Here is a 20,042-nt window from a genome sequence, read left to right on the forward strand (position 1 = left end):
AAACATCGTGGAAGATGGGAGAGATCCAGAGGACTGGGAAAGGGCAAATATAGTGCCCATCTATTAAAAAAAGGGGCGGGGGGAAATAAGGACAACCCGGGGAATTAGAGACCAGTTAGCTTAGCTTCAGTACCCAGAAAGATAATGGAGCAAATAATTAAGCAGTTCATTTTCAGGCATTTAGAAGATAATAAGGTGATAAGTAACAGTCAACATGGATTTGTCAAGAACAAATCCTATCAAACCAACCTAACTTTCTTTGACAGGGTAACAACCCTTATGGATAAGGGAGAAGCTGTAGATGTGGTATATCTTGACTTTAATAAGGCTTTCGATACGGTCTTCTCATAAACAAACTAGGGAAATGCAACCTAGGTGGAGCTATTATAAGGTGCATACATTCCCCGAAAACCATTCCCAGAGAGTAGTAATCAGTGATTCACAGTCAAGCTGGAAGAGCATATCAAGTGAGGTCCCGCAGAGATCAGTCATGGTTCTGGTTCTGTTCAATATCTTCATCAATGATTTAGATAATGGCATAGAGAGTACATATATAAAGTGTGTGGATGATACCAAGCTGGGAGGGGTTGCAAGAGCTTTGGAGGATAAGATTAAAATTCAAAATGATCTGGACAAACTGGAGAAATGGTCTGAAGTAAATACGGACAATAAGGACAAATGCAAAGTACTCCACTTAGGAAGGAACAATCAGTTACACATATACAAAATTGGAAATGACTGCCTAGAAAGAAATACTGTGGAAAGGGATCTGGGAGTCATAGCAAGCTAAATATGAGTCAACAGTGTAACACTCTTGTAAGAAAAGCAAACATCATTCTGGGCTGTATTAGCAGGAGTGTTGTAAGCAAGACACAAGAAGTAATTCTTCCGCTCTACTCTGAGCCGATTAAGCCTCAACTGGAGTATTGTGTCCAGTTCTGGGTGCCGCATTTCAGGAAAGATGTGGACAAATTGGAGAAAGTCCAGAGAAGAGCAACAAAAATGATTAAAAGTCTAGAAAACATGACCTATGAAAGAAAATTGTTATTGTCCCCTCTCAGTCTTCTCTTCTCTAGACTAAACAAACCCATTTTTTTCAATCCTTAAGTATATAAAAGCTAGTTACACAGAGGAGTTCTCCTTAACCTCTGAGGAGAAGACAAGAAGCAATGGGCTTAAATTGCAGCAAGGGCAGTTTAGGTTGGACATTAGGAAAAACTTCCTAGCTGTCAGGGTGAATGTGGAATAAATTGCTTAGAGATGTTGTGGAATCTCCATTACTGGAGATTTTTAAGAGCAGGGTAGACAAACACCTGTCAGGGATGGTCTAGATAATACTAAGTCCTGCCACGAGTGCAGGGGACTGGACTAGATGGCCTCTTGAGGTCCCTTCCGGTTCTATGAGTCTATAATTGTGAGTGTTCCCTGAACTGACTGTGGAACTTTGCTGAGGGCGTTTTCTCTCTCTCTCTACAAAAACCAAGGAACACCGTTATGATAGAGACAGCAGGGTTGAGAGGTCTCCTGAAGGGGGCATCAAAAAGTACTGTACCCTTGTTAAGATGGGATCATGATGAGGGTGCAAGGATTAGGGAAGGCAGAGAGGCAGTCCAGGAAAATTTGGAGGCTTTCATCCAGGATTAAAATAATCTAAATATAAAATGTGAAATTGAGTTTTCCATGTCAATAAAAGCCTCTCTGTTAGCCCCAACTTTGGCATTCACTGTCTACTATTCCCATATCTTCTCCAGATATATTTCTCCTATCACATACACCTCCTATAAAGTCGCAAAAGTCTGCAAGAGAGAGAACCCATTTGGGTGGGCATCATTAGAACTATTGCTGCAGGTCTCCCATTCTGCAGAGCGTATACACCAATCCAATCTACATTTTTTGGCACTCATTCAAAAACCAAGGTCATTCTTTAACAAGAAACTTTATTAAAAACAATCGGGACTGAAACTGTGTTTGATTGGAGTCAGCCTAATACCCCTAAATAAAGTTACACTTTCTTTACAAAAATAATACATCTTACAAAAAACAAACTTTGAAAAGGGTAGAAATGAACATTTGAAGGAGCTAACCGGTATCTACACTGTTACACAGTTCTTCATTACTCATCACATCACCTATTTTAAGCTACTTTCAACCTTAACTCAACCCTTGTTTTGTTCTGTAAAGAAAACACATTTCTGTATTTACAATATATTGTTGATTTTATATATAGTTTATGAAATGCGCTATAAAGATTTCAAGGGAACATAGTCCCTGGGTACTTTGTTATATCAGTGTTCCATAAGTTTTCTCACAGTGGAATAGAAGGATATTTTATGACTAGAAATGATTGATTTGTTTGGTGTGCTAAAATGTGTTGATGACATGCTGCTGTAGGTTTATGTAAGTGTATTTTTCCTCATAAGTCAATTCCTTCAGCCAGCTCATCATTTTTTGTTGTTTTTCCTCTGAATTCTCTCCAGTTTGTCAATATTCTTTATTGTAATGAAGTGCCCAAACAGAATGCAATATTCCAATTGTGATCTCACCAGAACCATACTGAGAAACTACAGCATTTCTGCTCTGTGACAAACTACCTTTGAGTATGCATTATTATAATGTTAACTCCATAACTCAACAATGCTGTTTATGAGGAAGGGCAGAATATAGTTTGTAGCCCAACATACAGTTTGTAGAAGCAAATTCAAATTGATTAACATTGTCAAAAGCTATTTGCACCTTGCCTCTATTTTTCCTTCTATATTGTGGTTATTTGGTCTGTGACAAATGGCCATGTCTTTACCCCTCTTATCAGGTGTCTTTGTTTTTATGATTTCCCCCAGACAAGTGCTTATTTTTCAACCAGGGCATGGGCTGAGACAGACAGGCCTGATGGTTATAATAGAGTGGATCATGCATTCCCTGCCATCACACAGACATCCAACAATTGTGCTAACTCTCTTGATAGGGAAGCCTAGCAGTTAAAGCATTATGCAGTACATTCCATGCCACCTATAAATATAAGTCTTTTTTGCTGTATTTTGTGCAACTGCCAGTTCAGCTTCTGTCAGCCTCAATTGTCTGAAACTGTCTGAGGGTGGGTTATACCCTCCCTGACAGCACTCTAAGATGGATGGGGAGATTTTTTCCATCAGGATCTTTGCTTCTTAAGCGGTCACTGGCTCCTACCTGAAGCCAACACTCAGGGCGATAGCACCATAATCTTTTCCTTGGCAACTAGATGTGACATCTCTAGCAAATAGATCACAGCTTCAGATGGGAAATAAGCTCCAGGGTAACACTTGGAAACAGAATTAAACAGGCCCGTGCTTTTAGCCAAATAACTCCAGTAACGAAGAATGGGGGGTAGCAAAATAAAGAGAAGATGAGACAGAGAAGCAGAATTATTTCTAAATAGAATCAGAAATGGGCCCAAAGTTCAGACCCAGACCTTAAACTGTTCCAAAGTTAAATGTGTCTCTGTTGTGTTGGTTCAGCCTATTAATAGACATAAAGGCCAGCTGCAAAATTCAGATCTGGTGCTTGGGAGAGTTCCGATATGGGGCTGTGATTTAGATCCATGTCTAAAAAGAATGTTTATCAATATTTTCTAGGCGGCATCAGTAGGTCTTTAAAGCTACAGTGTATATTAAAATGAAGTCAGTCCCTGAGTAGACACTTCCTGATCTGTTAGATGCCACCAGATAGGGTGGGTCTCTATAAAGTATATCATCAATTGTGGGAACAAATAGACCATCTAAACAATCCACTCACTTGTGAGTTAAGAGGTAGGTATTGTACTTTCATGACTCCTCTTGAGTTCTGGTTACTTCAGCATGCTGTCAGTTTCTATTGAAATCTTCACTTGCATTTGGCAGTTACAAAGGAGGTTGATAATCTCACAGGTGGATCATTACCAGCTGTTTGCAAAAGTTGTTTTCCCAAAATCATGTGGCCTAAACACATTTAAGTTTATTTTTGCCAGAGTTTACCGCCTTGCTGTTGGTTGGCAATAAATTAATCTTGCCAGAGGTCCTGGGATTAAATAATTTCCTTGGGGGAAGACGACTGGGTGGTGAATGGCAACAGAAAAAAGTCTTCATTTCAAGCATACAGATGATTAAGCTGTTTGCCTGGCTTCCTTTCTATGGAGTGAGCTAAGGGATTTTGATCAACGGTTTCCAGACTTTTCCTAGTAGATGTAGAATTTAAGCAAAAGTAAGTATGTGCCACAATGTTCCCACAGTGCGTAGAGAACAGAGATGAGGGGAGCTCATTGCAGGTCTAGTCACTAACACTGATGATATACAGCTGGACCAAATGATTATTTTAAATTGTGTGTATTATGGCAGCACCTAGAAGCCCCAATTGAGATCAGGGACCCATTGTTCTGGGTATAGTACAAACATACAGTATATAAGATGAAGAATTTACAGTCTAAATAGACAAAAAGTGAAAGAGGACACAGACATGAAGTGATTTGCCCAGGATTACACAGCAGATCAGTGGTAGAGCCAGAAATGGAGCCTGACTTACAGTCGAATGCCCTATCCATTAGAAAATGTTCAGAGAAGGGCAACTAAAATGTTTAGGGATTTGGAACGGGTCCCATATGAGGAGAGATTAAAAAGGCTAGGACTTTTCAGCTTGGAAAAAAGGAGACTAAGGGGGGATATAATAAAGGTATATAAAATCATGAGTGGAATGGAGAAAGTGAATAAGGAAAAGTTATTTACTTGTTCCCATAATATAAGAACTAGGGGCCACCAAATGAAATTATTGGGCAGCAGGTTTAAAACAAATAAAAGGAAGTTCTTCTTCACACAGCGCACAGTCAACTTGCGGAACTCCTTGCCTGAGGAGGTTGTGAAGCCTAGGACTATAAGAGGGTTTAAAAGAGAACTGTATAAATTCATGGAGGTTAAGTCCATTAATGGTTATTAGCCAGGATGGGTAAGGAATGGTGTCCCTAGCCTCTGTTTGTCAGAGGGTGGTGATGGATGGCAGGAGAGAGATCACTTGATCATTCATTACCTGTTAGGTTCAGTCCCTCTGGGTCACCTGGCATTGGCCACTGTCAGCAGACAGGATACTGGTCTGACCCAGTACAGCCATTCTTATGTTATGTAGACCATATTGCCTCTCTCTATAAGAAAGTCAGCATCTGCAAGGTGTCAGGCTGCACTGACAGAATTGTATTATCACAAGTATGGAAACTTCTTGCACCAAATTCATTCCTGCTGTAATTCCAATGATTTCATTTGTGAATCTTGCTCAATAGACTGCAGTGGTACAGAAAGGACTTAACCAGGCACTGAGGATCTGACCCAAGAAAATGGAGCGCCCGTCACAACTTACCTTTCAGTTGCTGGAAAATTATAGGCACAATACAGTACTCAGTTGGCCACCCCAGGTCCTGGTAAACTTTTACCAGAGTTGTTTTTAGCTTGTCTCTCTAGTCACAGCACAGTGTTGCAAGGATAGATTTGTCCAAGCTGACTAAAATGGACTCTTATTAGGCAGAAAGCAAAAAAAAAAAAAAAAAAAAAGAGAAGAATAAGAGTAATATGGGAGAGGAAATTGAAACACAGGTGGCAGGAGATAGGAACAGTAAGAACTTTAGATTCACATCTCGTGTTGTTCCAAGTGCATTCCTGGACAGTGAACATAAGAACAGCCATACTGGGTCAGACCAATGGACCCTCTAGCCCATTATCATGTCTTCCGACAGTGGTCAGTGCCAGGTGCTTCAGGGGGAGTGAACAGAACTTGGCAATTTATCAAGTGATCCATCTCCTGCCCTCCAGTCCCATATTCTGGCAGTCAGAGACTTATGGACACCCACAGTCTGGGGTTGTGTCCCTGACCATCTTGGCTAATAGCCATTGATGGATCTATCCTCCAGGAACTTATCTAATTCTTTTTTGAACCCAGTTATAATTTTGGCCTTCACAACATCCCCTGACAATGAGTTCCACGGGTTGACTCTGCATTGTATGAAGAAGTACTTCCTTTTGTTTGCCTTAAACCTGCTGCCTCTTAATTTCATTGGGTGACCCCTGCTTCTTGTGTTATGTGAAGGGGTAAATAACACTTCCTTATTTACTTTCTCCACATCTTTCATGATTTTATAGACCCCTATCATATTCCCCCTTTAGTCTTCCTTTCCCAAGCTGAATAGTCCCTGTTTTTTTTCCTCTCGCCTCATATGGAAGCTGTTCCATACCCTTAATCATTTTTGTTGCCCTTTTTCTGTATCTTTTCCATTTCTAATGTATCTTTTTTTGAGATGGGGTGACCAGAACTGCACACAGTATTCAAGGTATGGGCGTATCATAGATTTATATAGTAGAATCAGGGGCGGCTCTAGGCACCAGCAAAGCAAGCACGTGCTTGGGGCAGCCCATTTGCAGGGGAGACATGAATCCAGCATGGAAGCTGAGAAGCAACAGGGGGCCCTGGGAGCTGTAGTTCCTTGGTTCTCTCCCTGCCTATAGAGCCAGCCCTGGAGCAGGGAAAGAACTACATTTCCCAGCATTCCCTTGGCCACTACCAACAGAAAAGAGGGGGAGGGAGTGAGATAGCTGAGACCTCATGCTGCAGTGGATGGAGAGCTGCACTGTGAGTAGGGATACCATATTTTAACATTCAAAAAATAGGACACTCCACGGGGAGGGAGGGTAGCCACACCCTGCCCCCATCCACTCCCTCTGACTGCCCCCCACAAAAACCCCAACCCATCCAACCCCTCCTGCTCCCTGTCCCCTGATCACCCCCTCCCAGGACCCCTGCCCCTAACTGCCATGCAGGATCCCACCCCCTATCTAAGCCTCCCTTCTCCTTGTCCCCAACTGCCCCCTCCTGAGACCCCACCCCCTACCTGTCCCCTGACAAACTCCCGGGACTCCCATGCCTATCCAACTGCTGCCTGTCCCCTGACTGCCCCCCCCCAACCCCTGACCCATCTAACTCCCCCTTCTCCCTGCCCCTGACTGCCCCCCCCCCGAACCTCCACCCCATCCAACCCTCCTGCCCCCTTACCCTGCCACTCAGACCAGCGTGTCTGGCTCCACGCAGCGCCAAACACACTGCTGCATACATGCTGCCGTGCTCCCCCACAGAGCCACAGCCCTCTCTCCTCTCCTCTCCACTCCCCTCCCCCCCCTCCCCCCCGCAGCACCTGCCTTCCAGATTTGAACACCTCAAAATTCAGGAGTGCTCAAGCTCAGTTTGGGCGGCTGTTACTTCATTTCTCCCAAATCAAATATACTGATCCACTGTAACTTACTGTAGAAAAAGTAGGATAAAATTGAGCAAGAAATGCTTCCCAGTGGTTATTAGGACTGGAATTGCTATTTTCAACAGCCATTGCCTTTTTTTGTTTGTTTGTTTAAAAGGAAGACAGGGATATTGCATTGGCAAATTCCCCATAGAAAGAAAGAGAGGAACAAAAGAATAATAAAGGCACCTCAACTTTTCTTCATTTATGTAGGACAGTCTTATAATATGCATCCAGATATCCTCCAATCACACAAGCTGAAAATTGTTCCACTTTACTGCAGTTCTGTAACCATATGGGAACCAATCCTGTCTGTGTTATGTGCACATCTAAAATTCCTGTTGAATGACCTGCTGTGGGAGCGAGTTACCAGTGACCCAGGGCTGCCGCGGAAGGAGGGTGCAGGTGGGGAGGGGGAGAGAGCCCAGGGCTGGGGTGGCAGGAGGTGTGTGTGTGTGGGGCAATGGTGGGGGGGGAATGAGGGAGCCCAGAGCTGGGGTGGCAGGGGGTGTGGATGGGGGAGAAGAGCCCAGGGCTGGGGTGGCAGGGGGGTCCGACGAGAAGCCCAGGGCTGGGACGGGGGGCAGCCAAAATTTTTTTTGCTTGGGGCAGCAAAAAACCTAGAGCCGGCCCTGAGTAGAATTATGATATTTTCTGTCTTCTTATCTATCCCTTTCCTAATGACTTCACATTGAGATGATATTTGATTAGAATCAGTAAGGATCAGGAAAAAGACCTCGTGGTGAGATGGTAAATTTCTGTGTTCCAGTATATGGTGTTATTGGCTTCAATGGGGATTTTAGTTAATACTCTTTATTCTGTGTATAAGAAAACTGCCAAGTGGTAAATAATGAAGAGGACAGGGCACTGACACTGAGCAATCTGGATCGCTTTGTAAACTGGGCTCAAACAAACAATATGTGTTTCAATAGAGCCAAATGTAAAGTTACACATCGAGGAACAAAGAATGCAAGCCATATTCACCGAATGAGGGACTCCATCCTGGAGCAGTGAGTCTGAAAAGGACATGAGGGTCATGGTGAATAATCAGATGAACATGAGCTTCCTGAGCAACACTGTGGCCAAAAGGGTTAATGAAATCCTTGGAGGAATCAATAGGGAATATTTTTGTATTTGGGATTGGTGTGACTGCTACTGAAATATTGTGTCCAGTTCCGGTGTCCATCATTCAAGAAGGATGTTGATAAATTGGAGTAGGTTCAGAAAAGAGGCATGGGCATGATTAAAAGATTGGAAAACTTGCCTTATAGTTATAGACTCAAAGAGGTTATTCTGTTTAGTTTGACAAAGAAAAGGTGACTTGATCACATGCTATAAGTACCTACATGGGGAACAGACATCTATTTACTAGAGGGCTCTTCCATCTTGCAGAAAGTGATATTACAATATCCAGTGGCTGGAAGTTGAAGCTAGACAAATTCAGATAAGAAATTGGGTGCAAATTTTGAATAGTGAGGATAAGTAACCATTGGAATAATTTACTAAGTTTTGATGTAGATTCTCCATCACTGGCATTTTTACATCAAGATAGAATGTTAAAGATATGCTCTAGTTCAAACAGGAATTAATTGCGGGAAGTCATGTGGCCTTTGTTGCAATGGCCCCTTCTGGTTGTATAACCTTTCAATCTGTGAAAAGTGCTCCTTCTAAAAGCAATTTCCAAAAGGGGTTGTAATTCCTATTTTTTATATCTCCTAAAAATTGACCAATCAAAACCAATATCTGATATCCCATATGTACTCTCTACCTCTCACCTTAAAATTGTTTTGATCTCTTTCTAGAACACCAGGGGGGTCTTGGAAATCCCTAATCAAAGTTATTTTACTTCAGATAAATTCCAGGTTCCGTAATTCCTTTGATGCTATTCTGTGTTTTTGTTAATGATTTTATGCACCAGGCTTATAGGTGAAAATGACCTTCCTACCACCTTTCAGCTACTGAAGACTTTAGTCATAACTGGGATTCATCATAACAAATACACCTGTCACCCAAAGTGTGCAGTTTTTCATAACCCTGAGTGTTGTTTTCAGACCCATCTCCAGGTGATAATGAGAATGGCATCAAAAGTGGCCTGAGTGTAGCATCAGCAGAAATCATATAGTCTGTACTGAATGTAGATCTCCAAACCCACTGAAAAAAATACCTAGGAAATAAAGACCTGTCCAGAAATGTATCCTGTTAAAGTTACTGCTCAGAAAGACTCACTAAGCATAGAACTGCATTCTGCTTTCCCAGTCAATAGAAAAAACTATGAGTTGAGTCTTAGAGTGATAAAGGTTCCCATAAAACTATTTGACATTGTAGTAATTAGTTTGTGGGTCTGTTGTGGAACATCTATAACTTCAGTTCCACTGGATGCTTTACTGCATTTAGCATCATGGTGCAAAGTCCCCCAAACCACAGAAAGAAAGTGATCTGCCAGCTGGACTAAAATTCAACTGCAGTCACAAGAAGAAAAAAACCTTACAAAAATGAAACGGAAAAAAATCCCAAAGAGGAGAAATAAAGTACTTCAGACCCTGTTTAAAATAGATTTCAGAAGTGAAGAGACAGAAGAAAGGAGCTATTCTGAGGAACAGCGATGCCTCTGATTATAAGAGAAACGAAGTGACTTTTATGACCTTAGACTGAGGGTGGGGGAGTTAATGTGTGTGCAGGTGTCAGTTAAGAGAGTCCTCATATAAGGAGCTTGTTGTATTACCAAAAGGCCTTGTATCACAGTGGAAGGAGAGCAGCGTAATCAGCAGTGATCTCCAGAAAGAGGTAATTAGCGGTATTGTCTGCTGGGTTTTGGTTGCTGTCTAGTCATGCTGGAACCTGACAAAGAGGAGGGAGGAGAGAATCTATACTGTTGCAGGTACTGTCAAACATCTGAGAGCAGGAGTAATCCTGGAATGCTTGTTGGGTCTTGTCTTATTTTTTAAATAGCTGTTCCCCAGGTCTTTGATTTCAGATAAAAAGGTACTGGGATAAATTCTGCTGTCAGTTGCACCAGTGTAAATCCAGAGCAATTTCACCGAATTCAATATTGTGGTTTTACACTGGTGTAGCTGGGAGTAGAATTTGTTGCATTGTCTGAAGGCCTGGTGGGCGCGCTCTCATGACTCAAGATCAAGTGCTTTCCCTACACAAGGATTAGCCATTTACTTTCAGTCTGAATACTTTTAGTTTTAGATTAAAGAAAATAAGAAATCATGATAGCTCCATGAGAGAGCACAGTGCATGTGTGTGTCCTCTAATGTGCTCCAACTGCTTTGCTTTACAAATTGGCTTCTCCCCTCCACCATGCCCCTTTTCAGATAATAAAGGTACAGTACAGACAAAACAAAATCCTGACAGTTATGTAGTGACATATGCTGCACATAATGTTTACATAAAAACAGGATCTAATTCTGTGGGGAAAAATCCATGGGAATGGTAGAGCTAGCCCCAGGAGATGCCCCTTCATATACTCGCCTCAGAGGGAAAGAGCTTGTGGGACTGCAGGCTATTTAGGCTTGTGAAGTGGAAGGGCCTCTGATGCCTCTTGCATCGCAGATCCCCTCAGTGAGGAGGGGTTTTACAGGAGGCACAGAGTTGTGGGCTTGCAAATCAGTAGAATACGGGTTTCCACAGTGAGCTTATTCTGCTCTGCTCACCAGCCCCATTCCATTGTCCTACTCACAAGCAGCACTGTTTCTTTCTGTGCCCGCATGAGTTCTTCCAGGCTTCATTCCCCTCCATTCACTATCGCTGAAGAAAGAATATTGCCCTTAATTTGTTAAGAAATCATCTCCTCCTGCTTAGTTCTCATTCACTCTTTGCAATGCAGTTTCTTTTCAGACTGTTATGTCATCACAAATATCACTACTCTACAGCCAAAATGCTTCTGAAATAAACGTAGTCAAACTTTACTAATTCTGGGTCACTGAGAACGAAAATGATGCTTAAAATTGTTGATTGGCTCTAGTTTTCAAGATATGCTATTGGGTCAGTATATACGACCCTTGACTTGGGAATGGCGGAGGATAAGTGAGTTATAAAGGGAAGGGATCTCAATTTAAACCAGAAATAACTAAAATACATCTTTGACTGGATCTAGGAATAAATCTATGACTGGGTTTGGACAGTACTTGCTTTTTAGGCAAAACAATGAATGATGCAATCTGAAGCTGGTATTGCATTATACATGATATGAATTGCATCATGTTATTCCTAGAAGTCATGGATGATGCAATCATAATGAAGCTTACATCACTCTGCTGAACAAATTGCCCTATATCAGCTCTAGAAATCATACAGTGTGATGCTCTCTTATTTGTCAGTGTTTGATTTTGCAAAAGGACACATTTGTTTAGCCAAAGTGAGCAGAGATGCCTCGTACTTGTGTGAACAGTGCAGATAACTTCTGCTATGTTTGTGGTGAAGTGACTTTTGCATCACAAAAGCGCAGTCTAACCACTGTGGTTAAGAAAGCCTATCACCTTTATTTTGGCCGCAAAATTGGAGATCAGGACAAGAGGTGGGCCCCACACATATGCTGCAACACTTGTGCAACAAATCTTCGCCAGTGATTGAACAGGAAAAGGAAATCTATGCCTTTTGCAGTGCCAATGATTTGGAGAGAGACAACAGATCATACCAGCAATTGTTACTTCTGTATGGTGCCTCCAGTTGGGAAAGGTGTGTCAAAGACGAAAAAGTGGACTGTGCATTATCCAAACATTCCATCAGCTATACGCCCAGTACCCATGGAGAAGGACTGCTGGTTCCTGATGCACCAGAATCATTCTCACTTGAGTCAGATGAGGAAGAGGATGAAACTTCTGGTCCTGAACCATCAATGTCACATGACCCACATTTTCTCCCATCCTCCTCCTCTGACCCACACCTCATAACACAAGGTGAACTGAATGACCTTGTCAGGGATTTGGAACTACCCAAGAGTAAGGCAGAGCTGTTGGGCTCCAGACCACAGCAGTGGAATCTCCTGGCAGGTGATGTTAGGGTTTCCATGTTCCGTAACCGTCAAAAGGATCTTGTCCCATCTTCTTCATGGAAGGTGATCTTGTAGCCTGCAAAAACATCGATGGTGTGATGGCAGCCCTCAACATCGTTCACGATCCAGTTGAGTGGAGACTGTTCATTGATTCATCGAAGACGAGTCTTAAAGCGGTTTTACTGCATAATGGCAATGTTTTGCCATCAATTCCAGTTGGTCATGCAGACCATATGAAGGAAACCTATGACAACATGAAACAATTTTTGAGGAGCATAAACTATGACCAACATCAGTGGCAGCTTTGTGGCGATTTGAAGGTTGTTGCTCTCTTGCTTGGTCTGCAGACTGGATACACAAAGTACTGCTGTTTTCTCTGCGAATGGGATAGTCGTGCAAGAGATTCCCACTACATCCAGAAAGATTGGCCACTCCGACAGTCATTGGAGCCTGGGAGGAAAAGTGTTCAGCATCCACCACTTGTTGAATCAGGGAAGATTTTGTTACCACCCTTACACATCAAGCTGGGTCTGATGAAGAACTCTGTCAAGGCAATTGAGAAAACACAAGCAGCTTTCAAGTACCTCTGTAGAAAATTTCCAAGGTTAAGTGAAGCTAAGATAAAGGAAGGTGTCTTTGTTGGTCCTCAGATTCGTGAACTTCTTCGAGATGATGCATTTGACCATGTACTGCGTGGCAAGGAAAAGACGGCATGGAAAGCCTTCCAGTTAGTGGCAATAAATTTTTCTCAGAAACAACAAGGCAGACAACTACAGGTTGTTGGTGGAAAACCTCCTCAAGGCATCCAAAAGCCTTGGTTGCAACATGTCACTAAAGATATATTTTTTTGCACTCTCATCTAGATTTTTTTTCACCGAACTGCGGAGCAGTGAGCGACGAGCATGGCGAGCGATTTCACCAGGACATTGCAACAATGGAGAAACGCTATCAGGGCAAATGGAGCCCATCAATGCTTGCAGACTATTGCTGGACAGTGACAAGAGATGCTCCATTTAATGAATAAAAGAGACAAGCCAAGAAGCTCCGAGTAGACACTGAATAGGACTAAACTATGTACATAATAGTTTTTTGCCTTTTGTTTCATAATACATTTTATTTATATAACCCTTTTGCTGATTTTTAAAGTGTTACATAAACAGGACAGGTGAAATATTATCATGTAAAGCAACCATAAACACATGAAAAGACCTAGGTTTACAATTTATGATTAAAACTCTACTATCTACACAATATACATAGACATAAAATGTAAAAACTTAAATATCTTAGAAACAGTAGCCAATCAGTTGTTTTAATTGTCATATTTGAATTCAGCACATCAAAATACATAATAAATAGCACATTTTATCTCTGAAGCAGATGACTTCTCAAAAATTGTAGACCAGTGTATTAGAATAGTACCTAGCACTTCTACAGTGTTTTTCATCCCCAGAGCTTATAACGGTGGCTGAATCTATCATTAGAAAAATTAGAAAAGGAAAAATTGAGGCACAGAGAAGTTAAATCAGTTCCCCAAAGTCACACAGTGTGTCAGAGCAGGGAGTAATATCCAAGTGTCCTAACTCCAGTCTTATGCCTTAACTACTGCACAGTTATTATGGTGGTTGTTCAAAATGTCTTGGACACTGTACATACATACAGGAAATTGTTGCCCCAAAGAACTTAGTCTGAAAGCCAAAAAAAAAAATAAAGGCTTTGGGGAAGGGGATACAGCATACAAGAAGCATGGTAAAGGGTATGACTGGTATGTTTATCGCTAGTACTATGTACTTTCTTTTATAGGTATAATTTATCCACAACTGCCCCTTTTCTGAGCCATAATTGTGTGCCTGATTTCTTATAGACTTCACGGCAGAAGTTGGTGTTCAGGAGAGCTATGATTCTGAAGAGAGGGTAACACAACTTGCTAGGGGGGAAATTTTAGGGGACAGTGCAATAGGAGGAGATGAATTCTAGAAGAACTACTTTAAGAATCTTCTCTGATACAGCAGCCTTAGAAATAAAGATGGAAAGCCAGAGAAATACAGATTGGATACTGTATTCATCACATTATTTTCAAATAAAAGTGTCTCAAAGTTTTCCTTGTGGTGTTGCCAACTCTTTACATTCACTCAAAATTTTCAAAGAAAATGACATAGGTAAATCAATAGATGGATTCTCACCTGCCTGGGACACCCAGGTGAACACTGATGTAGAGAGAAGAAAGATGTAGGCTACCTATTAAATGCTCATAGGCCCTCTGAGAATATGTGCTTTGTGTGTGCTCAATGCTGCTGTGTATTCAGCTTTCCTTTTGTTTTGTGGGGTTTTTTTGTTCAAGACAAAACAAATGTTAGAAATATTGGCACTGAGATAAATCAGTCCTTGGCAGTCAGAGCATTGCTGGCCTGTTTAATCTCGGAATTTGGCAATTTATGGGGGGTGGGGGAATCTAATAACTAAATGTATGGGAAAAGCGAAGGAGACTGAACCCAAGTGGATTAAGATCATGAAGTGGGTGTTCATTTTAGTGGTAGAGCCTGTCTTTCAAAGCCAAGGAGTTGGACAATTTTATAAAATAGTTTGACCGAGACTCTGGAGAGCTCAGATCTCTTTCCAGCTCTGCCACAGACTGACCTTGGGTAACTTGCTCAGTCTTTCATGCCTTGTAACGAGGCATGGTAGTCTAGAAGAATGTGTTTGGTAATGGGAATGAACTGTTCCAGTCCTGGCTTTAACACTCTAAGGATAGGTCTACACTGCACACTTTTATTGGTGGCATGTCGTGTATGTATATATAATAGGGTAGAGAGCCACGTAGAATATGTACTCAGATACATAGCCGCACTCTTCATGCATGTTTTTACTCACCTAAGCCATCCTTCACGGTCTACACTACTATTTATACCCATGCTAGGGGGCTTATGCATATATATATATATATATATATATATATATATATATATATATATATATATATATATAGTAAAGTATATATATATGCATATATATATATGAGTAAAAACATGCATGAAGAGTGCGGCTATGTATCTGAGTACATATTCTACGTGGCTCTCTACTCCCCCAAGCTATGCCTTCCTATCTACCCTGTTATTTGTTAGCAGTGCAGTGTCCCGTTGCCTCCCCACTGCTGGAGCTTTTCCCAGCTGCCTTCCCTCTGCCAGAGCCTTTTACTGACGTATATAGCTACACACCATAGTGTGGATGCAGCCTGCTTTTCATTGCGGCATGTAGCTACCCATACACTACACACTGCTGCCAGTGGTTTGTAGTGTAGACGTAGCCTGAATATATCACTTAATCTCTCAGGGTCCCTGTTTGTTTCCATCTGTAATATGGGAAAACTAATGGTCACTCACTTTTTTGCTAAGTGCTTTAAATTCATTGGATAAAAAAGAGTAATGTACCTGTAAAGTATTATTAACAGGCCAAATCCTGAGGTCTGTATTCAGAGATGGGTTTGATACCCTTACTCTTGTGGATGGTACCTTACACTGTGACTAGTCCCGTAAATTTGAGTGAAACTACGTAAGCAGTAAGGCACTACTCTGCGTGAATAAGGATGAGAAAATCTGTCCCTCAATGTCTAGGCAAAGTTCCCTCAAATAAAACTCTTGTTGAAGAGTCACTGGGAATTTTGAGTACGGACTGAATAGACCTGAGGAAGGGCCTCCTGAATTGGCCCATTATTATATAGTTCTGACCTCCTGGGTTCCAACATGGGCCAGAAACAAAAGCATCAAGATACAGTGAGAAGGACTGTACTTATTCTGGAGGTTGGGAGAGAGAACTCATTTCATTTTAAAGCAACCGCCTCTTCCAAAGTAGATTGAGTGGAGAGCTATCACCAGTCTTTCTAGACTCAGAGAGAAGTTTGATTCTTTGAGGAGGACAGAGGAGAAATACAAGATGTTACTGTAAGATCCCCTCTTCCCCCGCACACAAAAGGATACGAATTCTATAAGCAGCACTCTGCAAAATCATTCGGATGGGACCAGTCACCAGGGGGTTGATTATCTGGTCAATACTTGCTCTTTGAACATCATTATCTCAGAGCAAGTAACCACTCTGTTTCCAAGTGGATGCTAATTACCAGAGAAAGGGGCAAATAAATGATTTGGCAGCATCATATTGATTCTTACCCATTGGTCAGTCATTCACTAGCAAACAGATAATCTTATTCATCAAGAAAATGGCTGCTGTGACCGCCAATGAGAATTGAAATGGACTGGAGATGAAATAATTCTGTCTCCCTTGAAGGAATGAAAGTTTCCAGCTTTAATTGGGGAGCAAGGGGAGGAAGTCTTTAAACTCAGCTACTTCATTCATTCTCAAGGTCCAGCTTTCCTTAAAGTTGTCCTCCATGGGCATCTCCTTTGCCATATCACACTGTCCTGTGCTGATTATCATCACATGAGATTGGTCTGTGTATGTGAAGAAGTGGCAGCCCATCCATCCAGTCCTTTGGGGAAAGCAGATAAGAGGGATCCTTCCAGGAGGTAAATCTATAAGCATCCAGTCTTCATGCATGCAAGATCATTCTGTTGAGATCAGTAGGTACATATGTAGGAGAGCTTGCCCTTTTGGAGAGAAAGTGATAATAACGACATTTTATCAGTCACAACACTAAATGTTAATACTCAAACCTCAGTCCAGTTTCCTTAATGACTAGCTTGCGTTTCAAGAAAATTGTTTAGGATTTTTATATAACTGGCAGCCCACTGCTGTAAAACAAAAAATATTAGGAGTGGAAGGAAACAGGAGGAATGTGTCAGGCCTATAAGACCAAGGGGAATGGGGCTGTAGGCAGGGCTAGTTAGAAAACAAGAATTCCACTTCCTGAAATATTTCGAAGTTTCAAAATTTGATTTTGTTCCCATGTGAAATATTTTGCAAAAAATGAGAACGAGACCCTCCCCTGCCATAGAATAGCCAATATTCCAGTGGTTAAGGCATTCACCTGGGATGTGGAAGACCTGGATTTAAGGCCCCTGTTCTGCCCAGTTCAGAGCAGGCACTTAAACCCAGTTCTCCCTGATCCCTGGTGAGCACCCTAATTTCTGGGCTATTGGCTAATCTTGGGTCTTGCTCTCAATCCTAATACCTAAGAACATTTTGTCAGAACCAATATGTTTCATTTTTGACAAATTGGTACTTCTGGCAAAAAAGTTTTGTTGAAAAATTCCTGAACAGCTCTAGATGTCGGGTGGCAGGTAGGAGGGATTGGGGAGAGGGTCTGTAGGAGGTGTGGGGAGAATTGGGGGGAGTTTCTGTGAGAGGTGTTAAGTGTGGGGAAACTTAGGGTGTGGGAGGAATCTGAGATCAGGTCTGGAGGATCAGGGGAAGGGGTTCTGCCACTGCTGAAGGTTTCTTAAATGAATGTGGTGATGGTAATTGGATTGACAGCCCTGAAAGCTGAATCCTTTGTCCAGAGAGCAGACCTACAACAGTCAGTGGGTAGTGTCAAGCCCCATCTCTTAATGTGTCTCAGCCCTGCTTGGGGTGAGGGGAGATTCACTCTCCACAGTCCATTCCAGCCTTGGTCTCTCTGCTGAAACGGCCAACAGGAACACCACTTTGTGATGCGGGTACCTCACAATTGGACTGAATTTACCATAGAACAGACCTTAGGTCACTGCCAAGCTGGGCCAGATTTGAACCTGTGCAAGTCTCCATATTATATTTATGACCCACAGTATCATCCAGTCCCTGGTAGAACATGTGGTAAAGGGAAATGTTGAAGCATAGCAGCTGTAAACTACAAAAACTGCATGTGCCGCCTCCTCTCAGTTAGGCTTTAAGGTATAATTCAATCTACTGCGATTAACATTTATATCCTACAGTGACAGGCACTCTGGAAGTACCTAAAATAGATATAAATACACCTCTACCCCAATATAACGCTGTTCTCGGGAGCCAAACAATCTTACCGCATTTATAGGTGAAACCGCGTTATATCGAACTTGCTTTGATCGGCCGGAGTGCGCAACCCCGCCCCCCGGAGCACTGCTTTACCGCGTTATATCTGAATTCGTGTTATATCGGGGTAGAGGTGTAAATGTACAGCCTTAACCTACAGTACATTTTGGGTTGTGATCTCTTTATATTTCATAAGCTAAGGATGGTTGAATCAGTGCATTTCATGGATGGGAATCATAAAAAAAAAATACCACCCACCACCACCATCTCACAGAGTGCTACAGGAAATGGTGTTGCTGATACAGTAGGCTTTGCTCTTCCCTTGGTGTGTGCTGAGCAATGCCCAGGAGTGGTGCTAGAAGATGGTGTTCTATTGGAGCTGTTTTCTTGAGGATGAGAAGTAAAATCAAGGCTCTAACCACTTGGAGTAATTAAAAATCCCATTGCACTTTTTAGTGTGCATTAGCCTCACTGTAATGGCCAAACTCCAATTTAGATAATTACAGTTTTGCTCCCTAAAATTCCCCCTTCTGATTTTTAATTGGGGGAATTACGCTAAGCTCCCTCCTGGAATAAACCTGCTATGTACTTTTTGCATGTGTCAAACAATTGCTGTGTTCTAGCCCAGTAGTGGTTGCAATTTAGTGGTGGCTGAGCAAACGATACCTAATTAACGGGGATGTTTCCCAAATAACATTCTATACGTTTCCTTGGTTTTCCGTCCTTGGCTCTCAATTGTCCATGGAGAAGTTCTGAGGGAGGAAATTAGTCGTGATTCTCAGGTGAATAGCATTAAGAGCTGATGTATAGCGCTGCACAGAAAGACATATGCATTACACAACCACAAGTTTTATTGGTCCTACAAAACCCAGGAACTTTGCAACATGTTTTTGAGTGCCATCTACTGTCATATTATCAATTGTCTAACTATTTAGATATATACAGACCTAGAGAACTCTCATACCAGATGGTAACTTATCGGTTATTGTTTCTTGCTCTTTTCATTATAGGAGCAAGGCAAGATTGGCGTGGTCTTCAATATTGGCACAGTGGATATTTCTATCAAAGAGGAGAGCACCCCAGTGAATGATGGCAAATATCATGTGGTGCGCTTTACTAGGAATGGTGGGAATGCCACACTTCAGGTGGACAGCTGGCCAGTGAACGAACACTACCCTTCAGGTATATGTTTGACCAAGACATCTTTCTCTCTGTCTTTTTTCCTTTTCAACCATCCACACCTTAAAATAAGGGTTACAACAACTAAATCATAAAATGCTGGGGCAGTATACAAACATTTATACATCCCCAGAAACAGAGAGTTGGGTTGAGCCTGATCCAATGTAAAGGGAGCTGAATTTATCATCCTGGTTCTATGTTCGCTATGTTGGAAAATGAGGTATTGAATCCAACGTCTACTGTGTATGGAGAGGTGTGGTGCACAAAGGCTGCATGGCAATATGCACATAGATCATGCACAGTAAAAGCCCACTGGGCATATCCTGATCTTACAAAGAGTTACAAACTGATTCACAACAACTTAGATTTGTTACTTGTGGTGATTTCTAATGAAAGAGAGCAGAGTGAAGAGCAGTGTGGTGGGAAGGGGGTGTGGCACTCTACCTTATCTCCTGTTTGCAGTCTGCATAGACATGAATGTAAGAGACAATGAATGTGGCAGGGTTGGTTCACAGGAATTTGTGTGGACCTTTCTTTTTGCTTCCCATAAGCTTTCATTCCCTGAAATTTGCTCTGAATTTTGGGTTTGTACAAACAAAACTTGACATGCTATCCAGCTGAAACCATCATGTTTCAGTTTGCTTCATGTCA

At 41.9% G+C, this 20,042-nt stretch overlaps 1 protein-coding gene across 7 annotated transcripts in view; it reads left to right on the forward strand.

Moving 5' to 3' along the window:
- NRXN3 (neurexin 3) overlaps window positions 1-20,042 on the forward strand; it is a 1,374,011-nt gene that overhangs the window by 1,181,232 nt on the left and 172,737 nt on the right. For all 7 annotated transcript variants that reach the window (XM_054027796.1, XM_054027799.1, XM_054027800.1 and 4 more), the window contains one exon: window positions 19,223-19,394. In XM_054027796.1, coding sequence (XP_053883771.1) covers window positions 19,223-19,394 — 172 coding nt within the window. The remainder of the gene's footprint in view (window positions 1-19,222; window positions 19,395-20,042) is intronic.

The sequence above is a fragment of the Malaclemys terrapin genome, chromosome 4 (genome assembly GCF_027887155.1).
Source record: "Malaclemys terrapin pileata isolate rMalTer1 chromosome 4, rMalTer1.hap1, whole genome shotgun sequence".
In the NCBI taxonomy this organism is placed as follows: Eukaryota; Metazoa; Chordata; order Testudines; family Emydidae; genus Malaclemys; species Malaclemys terrapin.